The 23646-nt window shown below is 39.1% G+C and overlaps 3 protein-coding genes across 3 annotated transcripts; 2 read left to right on the forward strand and 1 right to left on the reverse strand.

Moving 5' to 3' along the window:
- Nucleotides 1-1077: 1077 nt before the first annotated feature.
- LOC131307644 (protein NRT1/ PTR FAMILY 4.5-like) lies at nt 1078-5727 on the reverse strand. Its single transcript, XM_058334266.1, has 6 exons — nt 5147-5727; nt 4952-5054; nt 4527-4744; nt 3728-4150; nt 3458-3585; nt 1078-2114 (listed from the first exon to the last, which is right to left on the reverse strand). Exons 1-6 carry the CDS (start codon nt 5156-5158, stop codon nt 1265-1267), a joined length of 1734 nt encoding a protein of 577 aa, XP_058190249.1. The 5' UTR covers nt 5159-5727; the 3' UTR covers nt 1078-1264.
- A 7639-nt stretch (nt 5728-13366) lies between these two features.
- On the forward strand, nt 13367-14102 carry LOC131308529 (18.5 kDa class I heat shock protein-like). The gene has a single exon (XM_058335467.1). The coding sequence runs from the start codon at nt 13537-13539 to the stop codon at nt 13999-14001; it is 465 nt and encodes a 154-aa protein (XP_058191450.1). The 5' UTR covers nt 13367-13536; the 3' UTR covers nt 14002-14102.
- Nucleotides 14103-20734: 6632 nt separating this feature from the next.
- LOC131307070 (F-box/kelch-repeat protein At3g23880-like) lies at nt 20735-21964 on the forward strand. Its single transcript, XM_058333487.1, has one exon. The coding sequence runs from the start codon at nt 20735-20737 to the stop codon at nt 21962-21964; it is 1230 nt and encodes a 409-aa protein (XP_058189470.1).
- Nucleotides 21965-23646: the final 1682 nt, after the last annotated feature.

The following is a 23646-nucleotide window of genomic DNA, read 5'->3' on the forward strand; positions in this document are numbered from 1 at the left end:
AGTCCGGCCCTATTTTTAATGCCATCATGCCCGCTATTGGTAATAATCGAATTGTCCAATCTCTATTATAAAACAGAAGGGTGTGGAGATAAGTTGTTGGAACGGCTTAGATTCATTTGATCCAAAAGCTGTAGTGCATCCTCCCACTTTCCAGTTAAATGCCCGTGGTTTTTACCTAAATCACACAACTGTCATCCCTTTTCAACCGGGATGCATAGTGCCGTAGGTACGGGCTAACACTAGTTCAAGCAATCGTTTAACGTGTGCTCAAACTATTTGATTCGATCAACATGACATGTAGTTGATTTCCCAAACGTCATCACTGTTATTTTACCGTTTGACCACCCTCATAAGGCCAATAGCCATAAGTTTAGACGCAATTTTGTTGTACTACAAACAAAAAGGTTGTCAGCTAATTGAAACAATAGTCTCATCTGTACAATTAAATTGAGTGATTTTTTTGCAAAATGCCTGAGCATCCGAAACATCTGTAGCCAATCGAATGATGAATAGAGTATAACTTACATCGGCTGTTGCGTATAGCAAAAATTTACAGACTAGGGGTTTCTGGCACCAAATATAATACCCCTGTCTAGATTTCAAGAGTGCTACCCCTGGATCTCGCAGCTTGATTGGGTAGGTCAAATCCTCAATAGTCAACGAAGCTTGATCCAAATCAAATCAGGCTTAAGAAGCTCAACACTGTTTGGTTAGATTTGCAATACGAATATTTAAGAGTGGATTGCATGTGTGTAATTGTCCAATATTCTCATTCAACTCAACACTCAGGATATAAAGGTAGTCGCTCAAATAGGGGAGAAAGGGGCATGCATTAAGGATTGCACGTCAGAGGGACTACTACATGGGGACATCTCTCAATCAATCAAAACATGTCCCTAAGTAACAAAGTTGGAAGGTCGATATTACTCCCATATTTCTTCAAAAGCAACCGCAATACTTTGTAAAACAGTCCATCATTTGTCTCGTAAAAAATTATGTGAGTTTTCACTCGTACAAGTTTTCTCCAAACTTGAGTATGCAATTAATAACAAGCATCGAATTAACTAAGCCGTGATATAAAACAAAACGGCGATATATTCTAGCGCCATATACCGTTTTTACAATATCAAGTCCTACAGGCAGAATGGTGAAAACCCAAAACAATCTCATACAACTTGTCTAAAGTATATATACAAAATACAAATGCAAACATTCACACACAAAAGTAGGCCCATTTTAGTCATTAGGCCCAGCTGCAGTGGTCTTACTTCTGTTGTTCCACAACTAGGGCTCTATTTTTACTGGGCTCAATCTTGGGCTCGTCCGTCTTGTACTTGTACCACGAGGCCCAATAAAGATAGTTCAAAAAGTTCAAACAACTAAGAACTGCCATGAACCAATAAAACAGATCCAATTGGTTCAGATCCAAATCCTGCCCAAATAACCACCCTTTTCTGCCTGGGCCTATTCTTTGGGTCACTGAATTGATGATATCAACAAGCACACCACTCAAGAAATAGCCCAATGAGATAGAAACATAAGTGAATGAAGTGGAGAGGGATTTCATGCCTGCAGGGGCTTCTCTGTAAAAGAACTCCAATAACCCTACGAGGGTAAACATGTCCGCGACTCCGAAAATGGCGTACTGGAACGAGAGCCAGAAGAGACTGATAGGCTTTAACGGGCTCTTAATGGACCAATCCCTCCTCTTCACTTCCACAAGAGCCGCTATCGCCATTGAGACCGCGGACAGAACTAGGCCAACCCCTACCCGTTGGAGCTGGGTTATACCCGACGGGTGGTGTGTTATTTTGCGCGCGAAAGGGACGAAAATGAACTCGTAGATGGGAAGGAGAATAGCGATGAAGAGCAGAGGTATTATGGGAATTGATGACGCGGGGACCTCGAAGGAGCCCAAGGAGCGGTCCATACGGTTGCCTTGTTGGACTGAAAATGTTTGGAGTTGGGCCATACAAGTGTTCAATATGATGGTGCTGGCTATTATGGGCACCATTCTGGTTAGGACCTTGACTTCCTCTACTTGGGTCACCGTGCATACAGTCCATGAAGTGGGCTTGACATCTTCTCTAAGAATTGCAGCTTTGTCCAGGCACCTGAGGTCAAAATGGGAATTTTATACTAGGTTAGAAATGGGCTGTACTTTTAGTATCTTATATATGTTTTGCGATGATTTTTTTTCTCCAATTAAGCTTCGTTCTTATAAACTTATAAGTCTGAAACTTATTTTGGTATTTTTTACTTTTTGTAACTTTTTGTTTAGCTTTTTGTCGTAATTTATGGGGTTAATTGGTTGAAACGAATCGGAGGAGTATAAAAATATGGACCGGTGTTGAAAAAATTCAAATTAGACGATAAGTTAGACAAATAAGACAATTGTTTGATATTTTTTCAGTTTTTAGTGAACTTTTTTGTTTGCTTTCGGCCATATCTTTACTTTTTAGACGACCCCTCGTCGAGACGAATAATTAATTTAAAAAATATCACACGAATTTAACAAAACTTCATAAAGGAAGAACAAAACACACAAAACGAAAGAAAGAAGAAAATTAAGTACACTAGAAAGTAGAAACTTTCTGGGAAATGCTTTAGGAAACATCAGTTTCTATAATTAGGAAAAACACCAAAAGAAGATAAACTATTTTGGATTCTCTATTTTCTCACCTAGAATACAATTAGATCTATGAGATCATTGAGTGTTTTTTTATATTATTTCAAAAAAGAAGAAGAAGAGTTTCCGAAAATGTTGTGCAAAAGTAGGGGTACACATGGTCCGGATTGGTCCGGTTTTCTAGAAAATCAGTAACCGGACTATTTCAAACGGTTTTAGAAAATTGAGAACAAGAACCTAACCAATATATGCATGGAACCTAACTAGAACAAAACCACAAGACTGGTCCGATTTTGGTTCGATTCTGGTTCTATCCAATAAGCATTTAAACACTTATTCACAAAATATGAACTCATAAAATTAAAGAAATAGAAAGATAATCTGCTGAAATAAGAAAGGAAGGAAGAAAATAAAAGCTTTCCTAATAAATAAAATTTCATCTCTAAATAAATTAAGTTTAGCAAGGAAAAGATTAACCTACCAAATTCAAATACATATTTAATTACACACACATATATATCTATATTTATCTTAGTTTTCAACGGTTCGGTTTGGTTCTAACCATGGTTCATTAATTCAGAACCAGTAACCGAACCAAATTAACGGTTCTTATTTTTTTGGAACCATAACCTGACCGTAGAACTGCAGAACCGGACCAAATAAGACCCGGACCGATTTTACGGTTCGGACGGTCTTCTTGAACACCCCTATGCAAAAGTGCATTTCAAGATGCATGGTAACCAAACAGGTCCTTCTCAATACAGAGTACTCTTGAGTACCCTAATCAGCACTAAGATTATTCCTCCGTCAAAGTCTGGATTATATCACCTGAATTGTTTGGTGTGTGAAAGTTTTTGCTCCTGAGAAATTGATTCCTTTTCCTTGATCTCATAGAGTTTATCATCCAGGCTCTCTGGCAGATTCATCCTTCGATTTTTGAAAGACACTACAATCACCTGTCAAAGTCATACAAACACAATCAATCAATCGCTAAATAACATTTTAGTAAAATAATATCATTTATCACATCATTCCGTTAATAGCTAGATCATGTAACGAGTTTGATTATTGTACAATCATTATGAGATAGATAGAGACCTGTGCGATCCTGATGACAGGGCTCTCCCCGGGCGCCTGGATCCGATAGAAAGGCCTTCCAACGGCGAGCACAGCATACCCAATACCAGTAACAACAGTGCAAATGAGAAACCCGCACCACCACCCTTTGTTGGCGCTGACCCAGACAACAACGGTGACTCCCACGGCGGCGCCCACGTTGGTGCTGAACAGAAGGAAGTTGAAGTAACTGGCCAGAGCCTTGGCCTCTTTAGGGACCTTTTGGTCGAACTGGTCTGCACCCAGTGCAGGTAGAGCCCCCTTGACCCCGCCGGTGCCCAACGCCAGTAGACACAGTGATGTGTATAGCATCACTGCTATGCCTCCTTTTACACAGCTTGATTTGTTGCAGGGCCTTGGTTGTAAGTTGTGGTCGTGGGCTTGGATGGTCATCAGCACCAAAGACTGCAATACAATCGATGCGAACACCGATCATGAATCAACAATGAGATTTTGGTGTTGTCGAACGCATAAATTAGGCTGCTATTGTAACTTGATATTCGAAGGTGGATCTGGTTTCAGCTGGAATCGTTGTTCAAGTTTCCTTTGATTCTACAGATGGTGAGTGTCCACGGTCTAACAATTATGCACATAAGTACTTTATTTTTCTATCGCAAAAATTGTATGTCTTTTCTCAGAAGACACTTAAAATTAAAGGGACGGAGGGAGTAATGAATTAGGAAGCAGCTCCTTTCGTTCATATGGCTATTCAGAATTCATGTCCGATTGACTTTACTATTTGAGTGAAGTATTTGCATGGTATATGATTTCATGATCTTACCAGTACTTCTAGAACTCCAAAAATCAGGGCCGTAGTGTATCTGCCCAAGAAAGTGTCCGAAATGAATGCACCGATAATGGAGAGCAAGAAAGTTGAACCCATGAGGTTTGTGAGAGTGTTTGCAGAGCCAGGGATGTCGAAGTGCATCTCCAGGTAGAAGTATAGCACCAGGCTCACCATGTTTGCCACGAATGCCATGTTCTCAAATAACACAAACACTGCACGTACACACGTACTGATCAGCGATCAAGATCCATTTCAATTAGAAAAATGTTTGTCGGATCAATTTCGCTCGTTCAAGATTTTACGCAAACATTCAGGCTTGATAACATTTTCTTTGGAAAATATACATGTTTACAGAAGTATATATATATGTTAGCCTTGAAGTGTTGGTGCATGTATGCACGTAAGTTTAATTTGCTTACCAAAAACAAATGAAGCTGCTTTGAATCCACCTTTCTTTTTATTGGTACTAGACCAGTTCTGAAGGGAGTTGTAGTCTGCTTTGGTGGCTTCTTCCTCTTTCTCCTGCTCGTGCATCACATAAAATGTTACTACTACTGAGAGAGAGAGACAGAGAGAGAGAGAGAGAGAGAGAGAGAGAGAGAGCGCAAACTTACCATGTTTCTCATGATCAGCAGGAGTTGTGTGGTTTGGCAGTTACTTAGGAGAGAAACTACATGCTGAATGCAGTGCTAGTGATGGCTTGTATGTAATAGCAGAGCGAGTAATGCATGTCTATTGAAAGGTGGCCGTTTAACATATATATAAGCCGAGAGAGCATCCATTTTGTATGTAACTCTCACTCCATTAGCGAACTCGGGGCCTTGTAGTGTAGGGGTGTACCAAAAGGGGTGTAATGCCCAATTTGACTCATCCAAAAGTGTTTTTAATGGTTCAAATTTACTAAATATAGTTCACAGACCAGGTACGATATATACTTATCTTACCTGTAGTATACCATTTAAAATTTGAAACAGTAGAGATTGACTGCTCGGATCGCGCCCAATACCTTTGTAGACTTGTAGTGCACCCTGCACTACTACAGGGTCATTCATTGCCACTTTCATCTATGATTTGGATAAATGCTCAGGTGGGTGCTTATGTTGGCAAGTCCACTTCCACAAAGCAGTCCATTATGGAGAGGAGAGAGAGAGAGAGAGAGAGAGAGGGGGGATGTACGTGCAATACTACTAATACTAGGTTAGTTTTATCAGAAATTTGCAATAAAAAGCACGCAGTGGAATTGTTACTCAATCTTAGACGCGCGTCCGATCAAGGTCTAGCTAACCAATAAAAAGCTGCTAATAGGAACAAGTGCGCGTCTTTCACTAACCCAACACAATCGTGATACGTATCGCAACGCGACAACTGACTCAATGATTGTACATGTAGCCAGCACAGTACTTTTGTGCTTGTGAATATGAGATTTTAAATTCGAGGTGATAGAGCAACATCAACACTTCTCGTAGTCGTCGAACTTAATTACTAACTAACCCATTAACTTTCTACTCATGGCCAAGAAAGATATAATGTAGTAGTGAACTCTTATCAGGAGTGATTTTTCAGTGCCGAGCGGATATATCCTACGTGGTACCCGCTTGGCGCATCAAAGCCGTCCGATACACTTTTGGACGGTTCGGATTGAAACCCTCTATCTCCTCTCATCCCAACACTTTCTCTCTTATTTTTCTCTCTCCAAATCTGAGCCATTCAAACACATAATAGACGGCTCAGATGTGCGAGCGGACACCATGTGGTACCCGCTTGGCACTAAAAAAATTTCTCTTATCAAGTACCTGTAGGCATATCTTTTGTCCAACTAAAAGTAGGTCCCTGCAACATGGTGAACTAGGGTAAAGTAATATTCCTGGGTCAATGCTCACTGCTCAGAGTGATCTCCCTTCTTTTTATTGGTTTGATGGCTAAGAGTTTCTTGGCCAACTTACGCGCACCTCGACTAATCCTCTTTTTGGTCTGGTCAAAATCCACGCCAGAATTAGCAATTCACAAGAAAACACTTTCTTGTGACCTAACACCAATAGTTGAACAACGTGTTTGTGGTTTTTGTCAAATTTTTAATCAGTATTAAGTGGGTTCACCCAAGCACAAATTAATAATGGGGGGGAAGGATGGATCTCTTAGCTTCTTGCCAAAGATGATGAGCCAATTCACTCTCGTTTTAAGCAAAAGTCACAACTCAAAAGCAACTTTTTAATTGATGCCTCCAGAGCATCCATTTGAGTTCATAAAAGGACATGGGGGTCTCACTCTCCTGCATATCACCCATATGAATAGACATCCCACGGCCATAGGTCATTCATATGTGCAAGAGCCAAACAAAGAAAAGGAAAAAAAGAGGTCACTTTCCATCCTTAAGCCCCAATTAGCCCTATAGTATGGTATTATAAAACCATACACTTCCACAGTTTGAACTTCCCCATTCGGCACTTCCACAGTTTTTGTTTTTCTTGTTTCGTTGGCGGATGATGCAAGGGTTAACTTGCCAATCATCGCTATATTACCTTCCTTCATTTCCAGGAGATTTGGAAAACCGGCTTTGGTTCATCATGCAGATTATCCCAAGACCTAATTAAGTTCCCGAGAGATTGATAATTAGTTTATAAACCTAGGTTTTTACTTCTCAGACTTATTCAATGTTATATAATCGAGTAACATGAATCTAGTCAAATAGAGAAATGAAAGGCTTAAAAGGTGCAGTCATTTGTAGAGCCTAGCAGAATTATAGTTCTAGAAACAAGAGACGCGTTAGAATTTCCGTGATCATGACAATGGAATAGTTTCCATGTGCACTGCTAACAGGTGTATACATGCAATCAGATGTATGGTTGATTCTGTTCTTGCTTTATTGGAAATCAAACGAAGCGAAAGCGTTACATAGTATAAGCACCAGAGAAAGTACATCATAGGTGACAGTGACTTGAAATCTCACTTGCTGATTACAGCGATAAAAAGCTAATCAAAGTGCCGAAATTAGTATGGAATTCGCAACGATTGGATGACTGCTATGCCATACTGAATCAAACCATACAGCAATCATAAAGAGTTCGCCTTGCAGCTGTAGTTTGAGAATCATGCATCACTCATTCCCTGTCAAGGGGGGGCAACGGATGTAACAAAAACCTTACGGCTACATTGGAACTTAGAGAAAGACAGAAAAATAATTAAGAAGGAAAGTGTTAAGAAAAGTTCCAGGGAAATTGTCTTGTGAGCTCTATGTTTTTCTTCTCTCTATCTCTAAGAACCAAACAATAGCGGAGGAATTTTTCTTATTTACTACCTTTTTCCCCCTCCGTTTCAAAAGGGGCATCGCATCTAGGTCTAGAATACCTAGACAAAGACCAACTTCACGCATCGTGAAAGAGATGCAGAAGAAGTTCGACGTAGGAGGGATTTCCTTCGAAGAGCCAGCCTTTGTGAAAAAGACTACTTTCAAGGGATTTCTCTACGCTCCGAAAAACGTTAATCCCTGTACTTCTGGTAGAGAGTTTGACAGTCATACGTGAAGTTCATTAAATCAATCCATTTCCATACTTCAATATATATATATATATATATATATATATATATATATATAGATATATATATATATATATATATATATATATATATAGGTGTCATTCATTTTCAGCTTAAAACTATGTTTACATGTATTACGTGCACTCTTTGGCCAGACATCAAACTAATTCCTGCATCTTGTATAGAATGTGAATCAAGGTATCGAGAAATGTAATGGTATCGGTGGTACGAGTGAATCGATACAAAAGTAAATAACGTTGTCGGAGTCAGGTCCGAAATCCTGTTACATAATGTCAAACCCGCTGTGGATGCTACCCTACTGCATGGGTGGGGGAATATCTGTTTCACATTTGCGTGGAAAAGTAAAATTTCTTCCACATGCTACTCACATGCATGCAACCCCACATTTGCTTCTAAATGCCTTTTCTGATTCTAAGGCATGTTCAGTTCATATCTTTTGCCTGATATTCACTAAGTTATAATATCCTAAAAGAGGAACATGTCTGTTTCCCCTTTCTTTCTTGGATCAAACTTGATTTACATAAAGGTGCTTTTTCAAGGCCACCGGTGCGTAGTTGACAAGATCTCTCCCCTGTTTCTGATTGTCAAGTGCCATTGAATTCACTAAGTTAATCCCCTCATATTTCGGGAAAGAAAAACAAAAACAAAAGATTACATAGTTCTAAGAAGAATGCCATCAACATTAATCTAACATTCAACAAACAACAGAAGAAAATATTGTAGGATTGTTCCTCCGTTACCCAAAAAAAAAAAAGTGTTGTACTTGGGTACATGTCGAAACGTGGCATGGTGTCCAAGACGAAGAGGGAAAATGACACAGCGAAATTCACGAGAGACTAGTTAGCGTACTAGTCCAAACGAGATAAACAACCCATCGCAACGAGCAAATCTTGTGCACAAGAAAGAAAGAGAGAATCTCTGCAATATTATTGATTAAAAGTTTAAAAGTTAAATAATTAAATAAGTTACGACCCTTTTTATAAAACCTTAATCCTAAAAATCCTACTGTAAAAGAAATATTAAATCATGTCAAAACAAGCGGCTTTAAAGAAAAGATATTTTCTAATTAATTAAAATAAAATTCTAATTCTTGTAGACCAAGAATCCTGATAAAGGTAGAAATCAAAATCAAACTGAATACGGAAAGTTAATAATTCTAATCTAAACGAAAATATTCCTAGTCAAAATCTTATTCTAAAACAATAAAAATAAAATACAAAAACTCTCTATTTTTGTCCTACATCAGTCTCCTTTTCTTCAAAAGAACTCGAGGGCGAGTTCTCCTTAGAAACTTGCCATCTTCCATTCCAAAGAAATAGATATTTGGAATATTTCAGCCTCTCGCTCGTCTTCCAAAAGAAATTTTAAAAGAAGTATACTCGCCAATATAGTTTTTCCGCATAGTTCAACTGATTGACAATATCTACTATATGAGAATTGAGCGCAAATTCAAACTGCTCCGGCCCAAGAAAATCAACAATTTGAACTTCATTCTGAAATTGCATTTCTCTTGACTTTGATCCATTTTAAAATTGGTTGGTAGATCAAGTACACATGATGTTGCATGAAGAGCATTGGTATTATCTTCATCACTAGGACAAGTAATAGCTCCATGTGGTTCACAAAGCTCAATATTGAGGGTGGTATTAACGTGCTGAGAAATTATATATATGCACCAATTCATGACTTTCCTCTCCCTTCGGTTCTTGTACTTGGTATGATATTGCGATATTTTCATCCTCGCATACAATTACCTCATTGGTTGTAGCTCCATCAAGATCAAACTGTTGTTCGAGCATATTGGCACTTGGACATTCCTCTTCACCACCAGCTTCTTCATCTCCAGCTTCTTCTTCGTCACCAAGTTCAAGCCGATCTCCTTCCTCTTCTGCGACCTCATATCCATTATAATAATTGTGAAACGATTGATTGAAACTTGAAGAAACTTGATTTTTGACCTCCGGAGCTTAACTGAGTCAAATTCGTTGGCATATTTCTTGAATAATTTGTATCAGCAGTAACATGGCTATATTGCAAATCAAAATTATCTTGGAACATTTGTTTTGACTCAAGTTTTTTCTGGTATTCCTGATACAACTCCTGTCACGATTTGATTGAAGAAATCTATCACTCATCAATCGTCTCATCTTAGGCCATGTCCTAATGGGTTGTTTATATTGTCACAATCTATTGGACTGCAATCGTTCCCACCACGTAAAAACATAGCCATATAATTTATGAGCCGTATATTTGACCTTCTTCTCTTTAGGAATATCCATGTAGAACTCAAAGAATTTATCTACTTTACGAAACCAATAAATAAAATTTTCAGGATGGCAATACCCATGAAAAGTAGGAATTATTGGTTCTACTTGAAAAGTTAAAAAGTCGTCATTTGTGCGATAAAATCCTCCAGACCTTGAATGTCGCTTATTCGACTGATATCTATAATAATCCTCAAATAACTCGTCTTCAGATTCATCGTCACTATCAAGTTGATAGTAAGAATATCTTCCGGAGACGTTTTGATTAATAGGTTGGTTGCGGGCAAATCTCTCAACGGGGTTCCTATCAACTTTGTGTTTAACAGATTGAACATGGACAAATCCCTTGGTGCGAGTCCTGTTAAATCCTTCACCACGACCAACGTCAATGGGTGTGTCTTCAACTTTGTTTGGTACCATCGAACCAGGAAAAGCGTGGCTCTGATACCACTTGACGCAGCTGGATTCACGAGAGACTAGTTAGTGTACTAGTCCAAACGAGATAAAACAACCCGTTGCATCGAGCAAATCTTGCGCACAAGAAAGAAAGATAGAATCTCTGCAATATTATTGATTAAAAGTTTAAAAGTTGAATAATTGAATAGGTTACAACCCTTTTTATAAGACCCTAACCCGCGAAATCCTGCTGTAAAAGAAATCTTAAATCATGTCAAAACAAATGGCATTAAAGAAAAGATATTTTCTAATTAATTAAAATAAAATTCTAATTCTTGTAAACCAAGAATCCTAATAAAGGTAAAAATTAAAATCAAACTGAATACGAAAAGTTAATAATTCTAACCTAAACGAAAATAGTCCTAGTCAAAATCTTATTCTAAAACAATAAAAATAAAATACAAAAGTCTCCATTTTTGCTTTACATCAGAAAAAGGTGTGGCATGACGTGTGCTTTTCACCGGGCTAGATCGATAGAACACCCGAGCTAGCTGCCACTAGGCACAACATCTTGCACAAGCCTATGGCATCACAACACCATCACGATTGCCTCCCGTGCCATAAGAGCTACTACACAATCTTCTGACATTTATTATTATCATCAAACACGGAATTCGCTATCAACACAAAAGGCTAGCTGGCCTTCATATGAACAATAAGATCTGCAGGACATTAGAACTCCAAATATATATTGGGGGGAAAGCTGGATGTAAGTTATTTGAATAATGGCCGGTTCCAAACGGGCTTCTACTGGAAGCCCATCTTCTTAGAAGTCCGTTTCAAGAAAGTAGCAAGGCTCGGGCAGCTTCTCGAGACTCGAATGGACTAACGGGGCATTAGATTAGTTATATGGGATGCGTTAAGGAGATAAGTGGGCGTTACGTGAGTTACAGATTCCAGCTTATCTGTAGGCCACTTTTGATTTGCCGAGGACAGTTCCTGCAATCGTTGTCGTCCAAAAGTGTTTTAGATGGTCCAGATTTGCTGAAAGTATCTTGTACTTTTTGCAATATGAACCATTAATTAATTGTCAAGATGAACAGCCGAGATTGAATTGCACCGGCTCTTCTGCGGTCCAAGAAGCTGGATCCTGAGTCATATGGGATACAGTTCTGCAATAAGGAAATTGCCCGTGAGGTTATTTTGAAATAGTCCTATTCCATGGATTACATACTATTTTAAACAAGTCCTATTCCGCAAGACGTAAAGTTCAGCAATCAAACATGCCCTTTTAACTAACAATTTCTTAGAAAACGCCAAAGCTTTGTGGTGTCATTTGCCATGTCAAGGGTTCGAGCCATGGTGCCCACAGAAAACGCACATTTTTATATCCTCATTTCGTTTCCAAGGCAATTACTTTCTGTAAAAGAGTTCCATCATTTGCCTCTATGTAAACATTAGATGTTTTCAATCCAGAGAGAGAGAGAGAGATTGCTTGGTGGATTTAAAGTTACTACTAGTGTTTTATTTGTGATGGTCAAGCTCCATTTGGGAAGTGGTGTATGTGTGCTTCATCTGCCTGAGAATGTTCACTGGATTCAAGGAATGCGAACGAGTTGTGCCTGAGGCTGCAGCCCATGTTGTTGCCATTTCCATTTTTTATTTATTTTTTAACACTGCTCAAAAATGGTTTTTGGAAGGAAAAAGGGGTCCAACATTATGTCATTATCAAATCGTAACATGAGGACGTAATGGCGGAGCCAAGATTTAAAGTCGGGAGTGACATTGTTCAATAGGAGTCTACTTTTGTTGTTGCGTGTTGTTCGTAAAAATGTGAAGACTAATGTTTCATGCATATGCATGTAATTAAATTTTTGTCATGAGCTCCTTTGTTAAAATTCCATCTTGTTAAAATTCCATCTGTACGGGCTGTCTATTTTGAAAAATATGTCTTGGTATTCTTTCCAATTACGTTGGTACATTTATTAAATCCATCTTTTTTGTTGTTGTAGTACTAAAATAAATTTGTGCTCTGAGAAATTCTATAGGGTAGTCAAACCATTTCCACACTACACATCGAGGGCTGGTTCAGTGTTGAAAACTCATAATTTAGTTGGACAAGCCCAGAGTCTCCATAGCCCATTGTTGGAGCTAAACATACTCCTAATACCACCCATATATGATGGAACTTTAGCTTCGACCCCAACATAGATGTGATGAAGACTCCTACAGATAAGAACCTTAGCCGAACGAGGCCTGCAGTCTATACAGAAATTTATCTCAGTGTCTATGAAAAGCTGAATGAATTAACAACACAATATACAAATTGGGAAAATGACGGTCAAGGACGTGTTTGATAATTAATACCCTCCAAGGACATTTTCAGCATTAACAAATGTTTTCAGCATGTCCTTGGCGGGTATTAATTATCAAAACACGTCATGGGCCGTCATTTTTCTTCCCAAATTTAAGCAATGCAGTTGGGCCGGCCCACTCCATGTTGGGCCGAGCTGGGCTGTTACTAAACGAAATGAATTAGGCTATGCAAATACTAGTAACCGCTAGAGATTTCTCAAACGTACCAGAAGGTTCGTCGACCAAAATCATCTGCTTTCTGCTGCGACAAGTCCCGAAAGTACTCGAATTATCCTCTGCTTCCTATTAATGCCCAACAGGTCCCCGATTTCCACATCGAACCTGGACAGCTTTCTTGGCATCCAAACAGAACTCTAGACCCTCTCCTTCGAAATTCCACACCAAAATCATCATCGTGTCTTGAAAACCAGACAATGTCGCTGATCCCAAGCTTCTTCGGAAACCGACGAGGAAACAGCATCTCGTCCGATCCATTTGGTCTCGACGTGTGGGACCCCTTCCGAGACATTCCGTTCCCCGAGCTCTCCCGCGAGAACTCGGCGTTCGTGACCACTCGCGTGGACTGGAAGGAGACTCCGGAGGCGCACGTGTTCAAGGCGGACCTGCCGGGGCTGAAGAAGGAGGAGGTGAAGGTAGAGGTCGAGGACGACAGGGTTCTGCAGATCAGCGGGAAGAGGAACGTCGAGAAGGAGGAGAAGAACGACAAGTGGCACCGCGTGGAGAGGAGCAGCGGGGAGTTCCTGCGCCGGTTTAGGCTGCCGGAAAACGCGAAGATGGATCAGGTCAAGGCGGCGATGGAGAACGGCGTTTTGACTGTTACTGTTCCCAAAGAGGAGGTGAAGAAGCCTAATGTCAAGGCCATTGAGATTTCTGGTTGACATTTACTGAATTAGCTTCTGGAACTTCTACTGGAGTATAATGTTTTGTTTGCCAGTCCATGTCTATGCTAATAAGTAATAATATGCGTTTTTTCCGTATATATTGGTGGGTTGATGTTAGGTTCTGTGAAGTGTGAAGCCTGTATATATTGGTGGGTTGATGTTAGGTTCTGTGAAGTGTGAAGCCTGTTAATGGGGATTTTGTGAGAAGGTAGGATCCGATATCTTAATGCATGATGCTGTCTGCCGAAGATGCTAATGTAAATGATAATGAAACCATTAGGATGACTTTGGTTACATTGCGATTGCCTATTTGGTTTCTTTGTTTATGCTAATGTCAAGATCTTAGTAAGTGGGCAAATATTGTGCTTTCCTCTCAAATCTCGATGTTTTGACATGTTATTATAAACAATGAGGGCCAAATGTTCCTGTATTACGTCGGTACATTTATCAAATCCATTTTGTTTTGTTGAGAAGTTCAGTACTAAAATAAAATAAATTTGTGCTTTGAAAAGTTATACATGGTAGTCAAACCATTTTCACACTGCACACCGTTGAAAACTCATAAATTTGATTGGACAAGGCCCAGAGTCTCCATGGGCCATTATTGGATTAAACAAACTCTTAACACCATTCATACATGGTGGCACTTTAGCTTCGACTTCGATACAGGTGCAAAATCTCCTATAGATAGCAGTGTGGTGTGACAGAGCAATATTGCTTGGCAAAGGTGATAGGGTACTATACGTGCACTTCCACCTTGAGTAACCAAAAAAAAATGGCCACATAGCACAGGAATTTACAGCTCACTATATTCCTTACCTTAACTTTGTTTTCCATGTGCAAAGTAGTAGATAAATAGACCCCTCAAAATTTTAACATAATCCACCAGCTGTAAGTGCCAGTGCATACTTAATTTGGATTAATTTAAAAAGAGAGCAGATCTATTATGCAGTTCATTTGTTTGTCTAACTACGCCTTCATTTCCTTGTTGCTTGGTTTCATTCACATGTTTATCCCCTTCCTCTCTTGGACAATCATTGGGTAGTTTGAACAATTTTGCAGTAAAATCTCAATCAAAAGACAAAAGAGAACTATGATCAGTTGGATTCAAAACCATATTACTGAGATGGTATCTTCTTAAAACCAAGTAATAGGGCTACCCCACACACGAGACTCCACTGCTGCAGTGTCTGGAGAAGTATTGAATGTATGCAGCCTTACCCCGCAAGTGAAGAGGCTACCTCCGCGACTTGGAGCCCCTTTCATTAAATTCCTTTCCATGTTAAGCTGATATACGGAGGATCCCGAGAATGTAAAGAGAGAACATTTTGATCATCTGATTCTAAACTCACGGAAGGAAGCCTAGAGTTTTGTGCTTCAAGAAAAGTGGATTGACATTTGACACATGTTAGTATTCCACTATGGTCTTCAAATTAGATTTGCTGGACGTTCAATTAAACTATTCTTAGGGACTGTTTTCTTCAAAATTGGACCAATCATTATATTCTTGACTGGTTTCCAATCTAAGCACTGTCAAAACATATATGCCAGAGGACAATAGGACTACTGTCTTCTAGCAAAGTACAACTAAATTCCTTCCTCTTAGACAAATCTTTGCCTGTTTTTTTTTCCCTAACATGCACATCAAATCATTGCACATGCCTGAAGCTTGAACATTCCAAGCATCATTTGCTCATCACACCAAACAAAACTTGGAGAGAGAGAGAGAGAGATGTAAGCCATGTGTCAAAAGAAAAGAGCATCTCTCTGCCAACTAACGAACTAAACTCATTTTGCATTGGACTCTCTTTCTCTCATTATACATTGAATTAGGTCCAAAAATGATGCCTAGCCATGTGTTGAGGGAATCCAAACAAAAGAAAATTGTCTCTTTTTTGCACAATGATTTGGTTGAAGGGCACTATAAGAAGCAGATCCTCCATGTGCTTCCTGGACTCTCACTTTCTATTGATCACCTTCCTCTACAGACACATAGGTTTCCAAAAACTAAGTCTCCTCCTAGTGCATAAGCAAAATTTCACATACTTTAAAGAGTTATTGCAAATGTATTCCCCAGATGTGGTTGGGGGCCGGTGGAGGATTCGCTATGAGAAGCTGACTGGCATTGATCATGAGAAGGCCGCAACAAGGCCTAGAAGGCGTTGGGCGATGAAAATGAATGGAAGATTCAGAGGCATTAGGCTACCGCGGTGTAGAAAGTTGAATTGGAGGGCATTTGCTATATTGATATCGCCAAAAAGGATTGATGAGATGTACTGTGAGATTATCAACCGAATGAAGATGATGGATGACATATGCCCTGGGATTGTCTTTTCGGGACATTGGGGGCTTCCAGTTCTCTCGCATTCAATTATTAGGATGTAGAAAACATGGAAATTTACTGTCAGTGACATTGTTTCTGATAGCATGTAGTGTAACTCTTCGTACCTAATATTGGAGTGAAATGTGCTTGTTTTCATTACCCAACATGAATAAAAGATACATGTAGTGTTACTCAGCATTTGGATCTTGGTTTTTTCGGAGGAAAAAGGAAGCGAAGGGGAAAGATAAGTAGTGGATGTGTTTCAATGTATGTTCTGAATCGATTTCCTTTTGCTCCATAAATTGAAGAACCAAACGCAGCCTTAGCGTGAATTTCTCTTGAAGATTACTGATGGAGAAATAGTTAAGGAAAAGAAAACTTTAAAAAACCGTACCACCACATTGTCAACAGGTTTTTCCAGGTACCAGAGGATTTCAAACATCACATCTTTTAGAGGCTCTTGAAGCAATAAAAGCTGCTCTTTTTTTAAGAGAAATTCACACTGAGGCTGATAATGGTCTGAATGAGAACAACAAGTCTAGGAACACAACTTCGGTCACAACTGTGTTCGAAGCCATTGGATGTATGTAGACCCATGTGCATCCAATAATTTCAGACACGACTATGTCCGGAGTTGTGTTTTAAAGTTGTGTCAGTAACATTGCTCGAATGAGAAATCTTGGTTTGTTATATGATGTTTCCACCGTAAATTAAGTCATGATGCTTCAATACTTTTCAAGATTATTTTCTTCTGAACTGTTCTGTTCTCATTATCCAAAATGAACAGAAACCATATACAGCTTTAGTCTATGTTTGGATCTTGGATTTCTGGAGGAGAAAGGACAGGAAGGGAAAGATGGGTAAAATTTTGGGTGTATTTCAGTATAATTTTCCTTCTTGTTTTACCTCCAAATGCAAGAACCAAATGCAGCCTTAGTTTAGTTTCTCTTGCAACTCAAGAAAGCTCATCTACCTTCCTCACATCCTAATCCTGATAATGCCCCGAATCCCGACACCGAGTACGCTTTCATTAGGTCCGTGTTTGGATCATGAATTTCTATGAGGAATTGATGCAGTGAAAACATGAGAAAATAATGGATTGAAGAAACAAGCACAATTAATGGTCCTTCTTATTAAAGCATAAAGTGAAAAGATGTTAAATCTTGGAGCTCATGACAATTAAATGTAGTCATTTGTGAGCTTCCAAACAACCATGCTACATACGTAGAATCATTCACAGAAAATACCAAACTAAACAACACTTCAGCTTCCTACTAAAATGGCCAAGCATATGCAGCAATTTTTGAAGGCTCAAGGTTGAGGAAGTCCAGCCGGGCGGCCTCTCGGAGCAACTCCATTGATGAACACAAGGTAAGAGTCTTTAAAACAGATCAGCCGGGGCATAAAAAGGCGCCCCAACTCAACCTTCGAACCGACCATCTTCTTGTTCCCTTTCTTGGCCACGCGGCGATTGTTTGAGACCAGCGTCCGGTTCTCATCACCCGTCATGATCTCCGTCTCTTCTTCTTCGATTGTCGCGAGCTTAGTCTTGAGTATTTCCTCAATGTCCTTCCTCGATTCGGTCCTCAAACTCTTCTTGCTAGTACAAGGCACCACCACCAACCACCACATTTTCCGGTGTCCCCTCCTCATTTCCGGCCCACAATGTTCAATTGTTCAGGTACTTGTATGTATCTCTTTGTGACACATTCTATAGATATATATTGAAGATTCTGAGCTAGGTGGGTGTGGTTTGGTTTGAGCTAGTTGTAAAGGTGGGACAGAGAGGGGGCCGGGCAAGTGAGAAGAGATGGGTTCTAAAAGCCATAGCTTTTTTTGTCTCTCCTTTACAGCATGGTTTGATGATGATTGAGCTTTTGTTTAATGCATTCTTGCTTTATCCATCTACCCAAACCTGTATTATATTGGTTCAAAAAAAAAAAAAAAAAAACCAATATTATATGAGTGATTATTCAGTGCTCCTGGAGCACCGCCATGGGACCTCTATTACCGCACTTTCACGTTGGTCCATACATTTAGTTCTGAGCTCCATGTGAATGTGTGATGATAGAGGCCTTTGGAACACCACGTAATGGTGCTCCAAGAGCAAATAATATTTTTCCGTATTAATTCTATATGTCGTAGTAGTTAAGTGTACTATTTTTTTTGGAGTTGCAAGTTTTCTTCAGTAGTGATTCCCTTCCTAGTTGCAACTACGTAACTAACAAGTAACAAAAATATTGCTACTTTCTGGTGCCATTTTCACCAACAATTGTGATCAATTGTAGTTCAGGCAATCAGAGCGATGTTTTTATTTGGGCCTCTTATTTTGATAATTCAGAGTGTCTGTGCAAACTTATGCATACTTTAAACAATTCTTAGCAAATATATCTCATCGTCTATTGGTAGGGCGCCAATTACAATTAGAATAAATTAACTCTATATAAACCGACCCTGCAGGAGTTTATCGCACCTAGGATTGAGTTCTCAAACTTGAGGCCTAGGAAGCAACAAACACATGTGGAAGATTTTCATATGAGATTATATATGGATCATGGTGGTTGTACATAGTATAGTTTTTTCCGTGGGGTATGGGGTTGGGGCGTGTGTTAAGATTCAAAATGAAAGCCAAACTGAAAATGTAAAGAGTAAATAGAAGTATGTGAAAGTGTATCGAAAATCTAATTATCTAATATCTTGTGTGTCCGCTATGGGGTTGTCAGACAGAATTTAAATTTAAAAAAGAAAAAGAAAAAGAGGTGAAATCGCAATAGCTTAATGGAATACAAAACTTTGGGTAACAAGAAAGGAATGAAAGTAGAATTTACGGCAAAGCTCATACTCCAGTGGGAAGAAAAGAGGATATCATGAACTGGGTTTACATTAATTTGAACAGTCTTGGGCTTGAATTGGACTTGCATATCCCTTTTCTCCTCTTTCCTTCTTTTGTAATGCTAAGAGTTTGGGAAAATCACGGCCCATGAAGTGTTTTGATAATTAATACATCTCAAAGGTATTTTCAGCATTAATAAATGTTCTCAGCATGTCTTTGGCGGGTATTAATTATCAAAATACATTCTTGACCGACATTTTCCGTAAGATTTTTGACAAAACCCAAAGTGAAACTCACATAAAGTTCTTGTTCTTCTTCCATTATAATTTTGCTTTGTTAATCATGTCCCAAGTGGTACAAGGGCATTGTTAACAATATGCAAATAATAGAAATTTTATTTAAAAGAAAAAACAACTCAAATATTTATTTGTATCTTGGTTCATCCGATAAATATTAGTACTCGAGAGAAATGATACAGACACGGTACTTTAAAATTGCATTTTTAACTCCGTACACATGTGTGGTGGGCTCCACAGAAATACTTGTGTGGGGACCACTACACTTGTGTCTATAGAATAAAAAAATGCGTGCGGTGTCACTAGACTTTACCATATTACTCCTACTACTTGATTACAGATTGATTAGATCTTTATCGATATGTAATTGACCTAATTTTTAGTATGAGAGATTAAAATATTAATCCTTAAAAATACGGAGTAAATGTCTCGGATCCTCAAATGTGACCGTAGTAGTGATCTTAATTTGCTTTACATAAGGGATTATCACATTTTTTAGAGAATAACAAGCAACTTATTATCCTAACGAATTAATAATAACCAAATTTTCGAACCAAATTACGCATAACGAGATTAATTATAAGAAAACACGTCATCCGCATGCAGCTGTTACGACAAGACCACTCACGTTTATAATGACATCTTACAAAGATAATAAACAAGATATACTATTGGATTTCTTGAATTGATCATTTAGTTCATTGTCATACGACTTATTAATTTTGTCTATCAAAGCAGATTTTGAAGTCTCCAAGGATTAAAATTCTAGGGACCAAATAAGCAAATAATAGCTAGAATTATTTGGTTCAGTGTTGCGAAATCGGATCATCTCCTAGGGCTACTAGAAACTAGCACCACTATATATTTCTTTTTTGAGAAAAACTTATTGAAGGAGTGTTCCGTAAATAAGTTTTACGAAGGTGAGTCCAAACCGTCCAAAAGTGTTTTAGACGGTCTGTGCAGTCTAGGTTTTAAACAAACTTTTCCGGAGAAGAGTTTTCCGGAAAAAATTTGTTTAAAATCCAAACCGTGTAGAATACTCTTGGACGGTCCCGATTCACTCCCGCTGTAAACAGCTTATTCATGGTGGGGCCGTGAATTAGCATATCTTTTCTTTCTTTCTTTTTTTCTCCTTAAAATGTAGACACGGTAATTAAAGGTCGCCCTAGCAATAGCTAGCAAGCCGAGACTATATATATCCAACGTTTCATGTATTGGTAGAGAAAAGCTCTAGCCACAGAAACTGGCCGGAAGGAAGAGAAATAGGTCAGCAAAAGGATGGGAAAGAACAGCACATCAAAAGCAGCAGAATCATGTTTTTCAAACGTTATCCTTCCGGAAGACATCGTCGTCGAGATACTCTCAAGATTATCCCTCGCTTCGCTCCAGCGATTCACCTGCGTTTCGAAGCTGTGGCGTTCTTTGATCTCTGACGTATCCGCCGCAAAAGCCAGGTCACCGGCGGTTCTCCTCGTATCCGGCTCAAGAGCGTGTTCCTTTTCGCCTCGCTCCATCGACCGACACGACCACGCTTGCGTGGAAAGGGTTTCTGTTCCCTGGAACATGGATGAATTCATTTCCAGGTTTCGAATCTTGGGATCGTGCGACGGGTTGTTGCTTATGCGTATCGACGTGGACTTGTTCTTGTGGAATCCACTGACTGCATTCTTCAAGAGAGTGCTAGCATATGAACCATTGCGTTATGACTACAGAGTTCGTTCCGGGCTTTGCTATGACTCCGCCAGTGATGAGTACAAGGCCGTTCTCGCGCTCGCCCGTCATAGTCCCGGTTGGGATGATGTTGTGGTTGGTAGTTTCAGAAGCAAGAGTTGGAAACGGATCGGGTTCCCGTACAAGGTACATACAGTGGGTTCGGGGCCCGTGGTCAATGGTAATATTCACTGGTTTGCTTCTAGGAAGGATTCAGGTATCCTTTCACCCCACCAAATTATTTACTTTAATGCGTGTATGGATAAGTTCGAGGAGGTACCAATGCCAGAGCCTAAAGGAGAGGACGGTGATATCATTTGTGGATTAGGAGTTTTGGATGGATACCTTTGTATGTCTCGCTCGGACCGTCGTCCAGGCGACAACGAAAGTAATGTTGAAGTATTGATAATGAAAGAATACGGTGTGAAAAATTGTTGGACTACTCTGTTCGTGGTTTCAGATGGTTTTACCTTTAGTCATTGTGATCTGTTGGCGCCATTAGGCTATACAAAAAATGGTAGGGTTCTAACAAAGGTTTACGTATGTGAGGACCGTGACTGGCATATAAAGGCATTCGATTTGACCAAAAATTCTTATAGGAGAATTTCGATACCAAAGGAAAAGGATCACTATATAGATGTTATTGTGTATGAGGAAAGTTTGATTACACCTAACGACGATGATTGGGAAGAGGAAGAGTTTGAAGAGGCGTCGACATATGTGGAATATAGTCCTCACTCGCGGAAAGTAATGAGAAGGGCCAGGGCGGGTTACTGGTGGACCACGGTTTACACATGATGATAGAATTTTGAAGAGAGACAATATGCACGGAGAGTCAAACTGGAAAGAATTCGAATCAGATTCGGAATCAAGAGAGTTAATAATTGCTGGTTTGATGTTAATCTCAATCTCTTATCTCTTTCTGCTTTAATCTTCACCGTAACTTGGATTGTTTTAGACTGCTAAAGTGGTTTTTGGAAAATAGTTGGATACAAATGGAAAAGAAGACTTCGGCCGGTTGATGAGGTGATGGGTATTTTCATGAAAAATCGGTCACGGGGGATCGAAAGGACATAAACCAGAAGCTATCTCCAGATCCACAGCAGCTGCAATTTCATTATCGAACTATATCATCAGAGGGGATCAATAATAGGAATAGAATCTTTCTAAACGAGGCTCAAGCAGTTTGGGATATGGACAAGAAACTAGGTATTGGTTATGATGGTGATGGAATGGAGCAATTCAAGTTTCTCTGTGTAGGCTGTTGATTTTAAAGGGCACACAACAGAGAGTAAGCATGTGGGTTTTCTTTTCCTATCATTTCCCCTCTCTTTATCTTTTTCTTTTTTGATATGCATCCTTCTTTTTCTTGTTTCTGATGTTATTCTTATTTGGTTAGAACTTTGAATAAATGGATCAGTTCAAGTTTCTTTATTGATCAGTTCAACCAAAAGTTTTCCTATCCTTTTTTCTTGTACTGGGAACAAATCCGTGTTATGCATGGCCAAATGAGTTGCTCAATCTTTGGATAGCGAAACCGTGCATATGAGTTGGTAGTAGCCCTTGGCATTACTCAACCTATGTATATTCGTGTCTTGGGCCTTAATATTTTGAGTGGCTCTGGGTTATGCATAGCACGGGCTCGCTGCTTCAAGACTGATTTAATTGTGTGTTTGCCTTCTTAACTCGGTGATTACCTATGCCTAGCAAGCTAACTCGGCCTTTCCTGGTATCGTGATATGGTGGTTTGCAGCTCGAGCTCGCATTACATGATCATGGAAAAATCTATCGAGAATGGAAGGTTTCCATAATATAGTTACATGTAAACATATGAGTTGCTCAGTTACTCCTAAGGTTAACTGGAAAGTCACAGTTGGCCAAGGATTGAATTGCTAAAGGAATTTGCTTGTTAGAGTTTCCCTAATGTGTGGCATGGCCCAAAAGGATTTTACTGAACATTGTGTGACTGTCGAAAAGGGATTTACCTTAAAGAGCATGACCTTCTGGAATTTAAAGTTTTTCGCACATTTGGAATCTTGATAACTATTTTTTCCCAGTTCGTAATGTTTCTTATCTAAAAAGATCGAGAGAGATTAAGGGATATGCTGAGTTTTTTGCGTGTTGTAGCTCTGGAAGAATCTTTGTTTACTCTACGAAACTCTCTCATTGCATTTCTTATACTATAATTGTACTATTTTTGTGTATTTATCTTTGTGATATACGAATATCTTTTGCCAATTGAAAGAAGAAGAAAAAAGAAAATTTAGACCAATTAATGCCAATATTGCATTGGATTTGCTTTTTTGTACATTAGTTGCTTTGTTTAGGCGTCTTCTCCCATTATTCTCCTTGTCATGGCATTTCAACTATAGAGTCGTCAATGTGCATGAATAATTAATTCCCCATTACTTACAATTAATCTTGGAAAAAATAAATCTTGAACAAACTATAAAAGAATATTAAGGCTTAAAACTCAACTG

Source organism: Rhododendron vialii, chromosome 11a (genome assembly GCF_030253575.1).
Source record: "Rhododendron vialii isolate Sample 1 chromosome 11a, ASM3025357v1".
Taxonomy (NCBI): Eukaryota; Viridiplantae; Streptophyta; class Magnoliopsida; order Ericales; family Ericaceae; genus Rhododendron; species Rhododendron vialii.

Coding starts and splice junctions, on each gene's coding strand:
- LOC131307644 (XM_058334266.1), bottom strand. Junction 4,745..4,951: donor AGCAGCTTCATTTGTTTTTG/GTAAGCAAATTA, acceptor GTGTACGTGCAG/TGTTTGTGTTATTTGAGAAC. Junction 3,586..3,727: donor CTGTCATCAGGATCGCACAG/GTCTCTATCTAT, acceptor TGACTTTGACAG/GTGATTGTAGTGTCTTTCAA.
- LOC131308529 (XM_058335467.1), top strand. CDS start 13,537: ATGTCGCTGATCCCAAGCTTCTTCGGAAACCGACGAGGAAACAGCATC.
- LOC131307070 (XM_058333487.1), top strand. CDS start 20,735: ATGGGAAAGAACAGCACATCAAAAGCAGCAGAATCATGTTTTTCAAAC.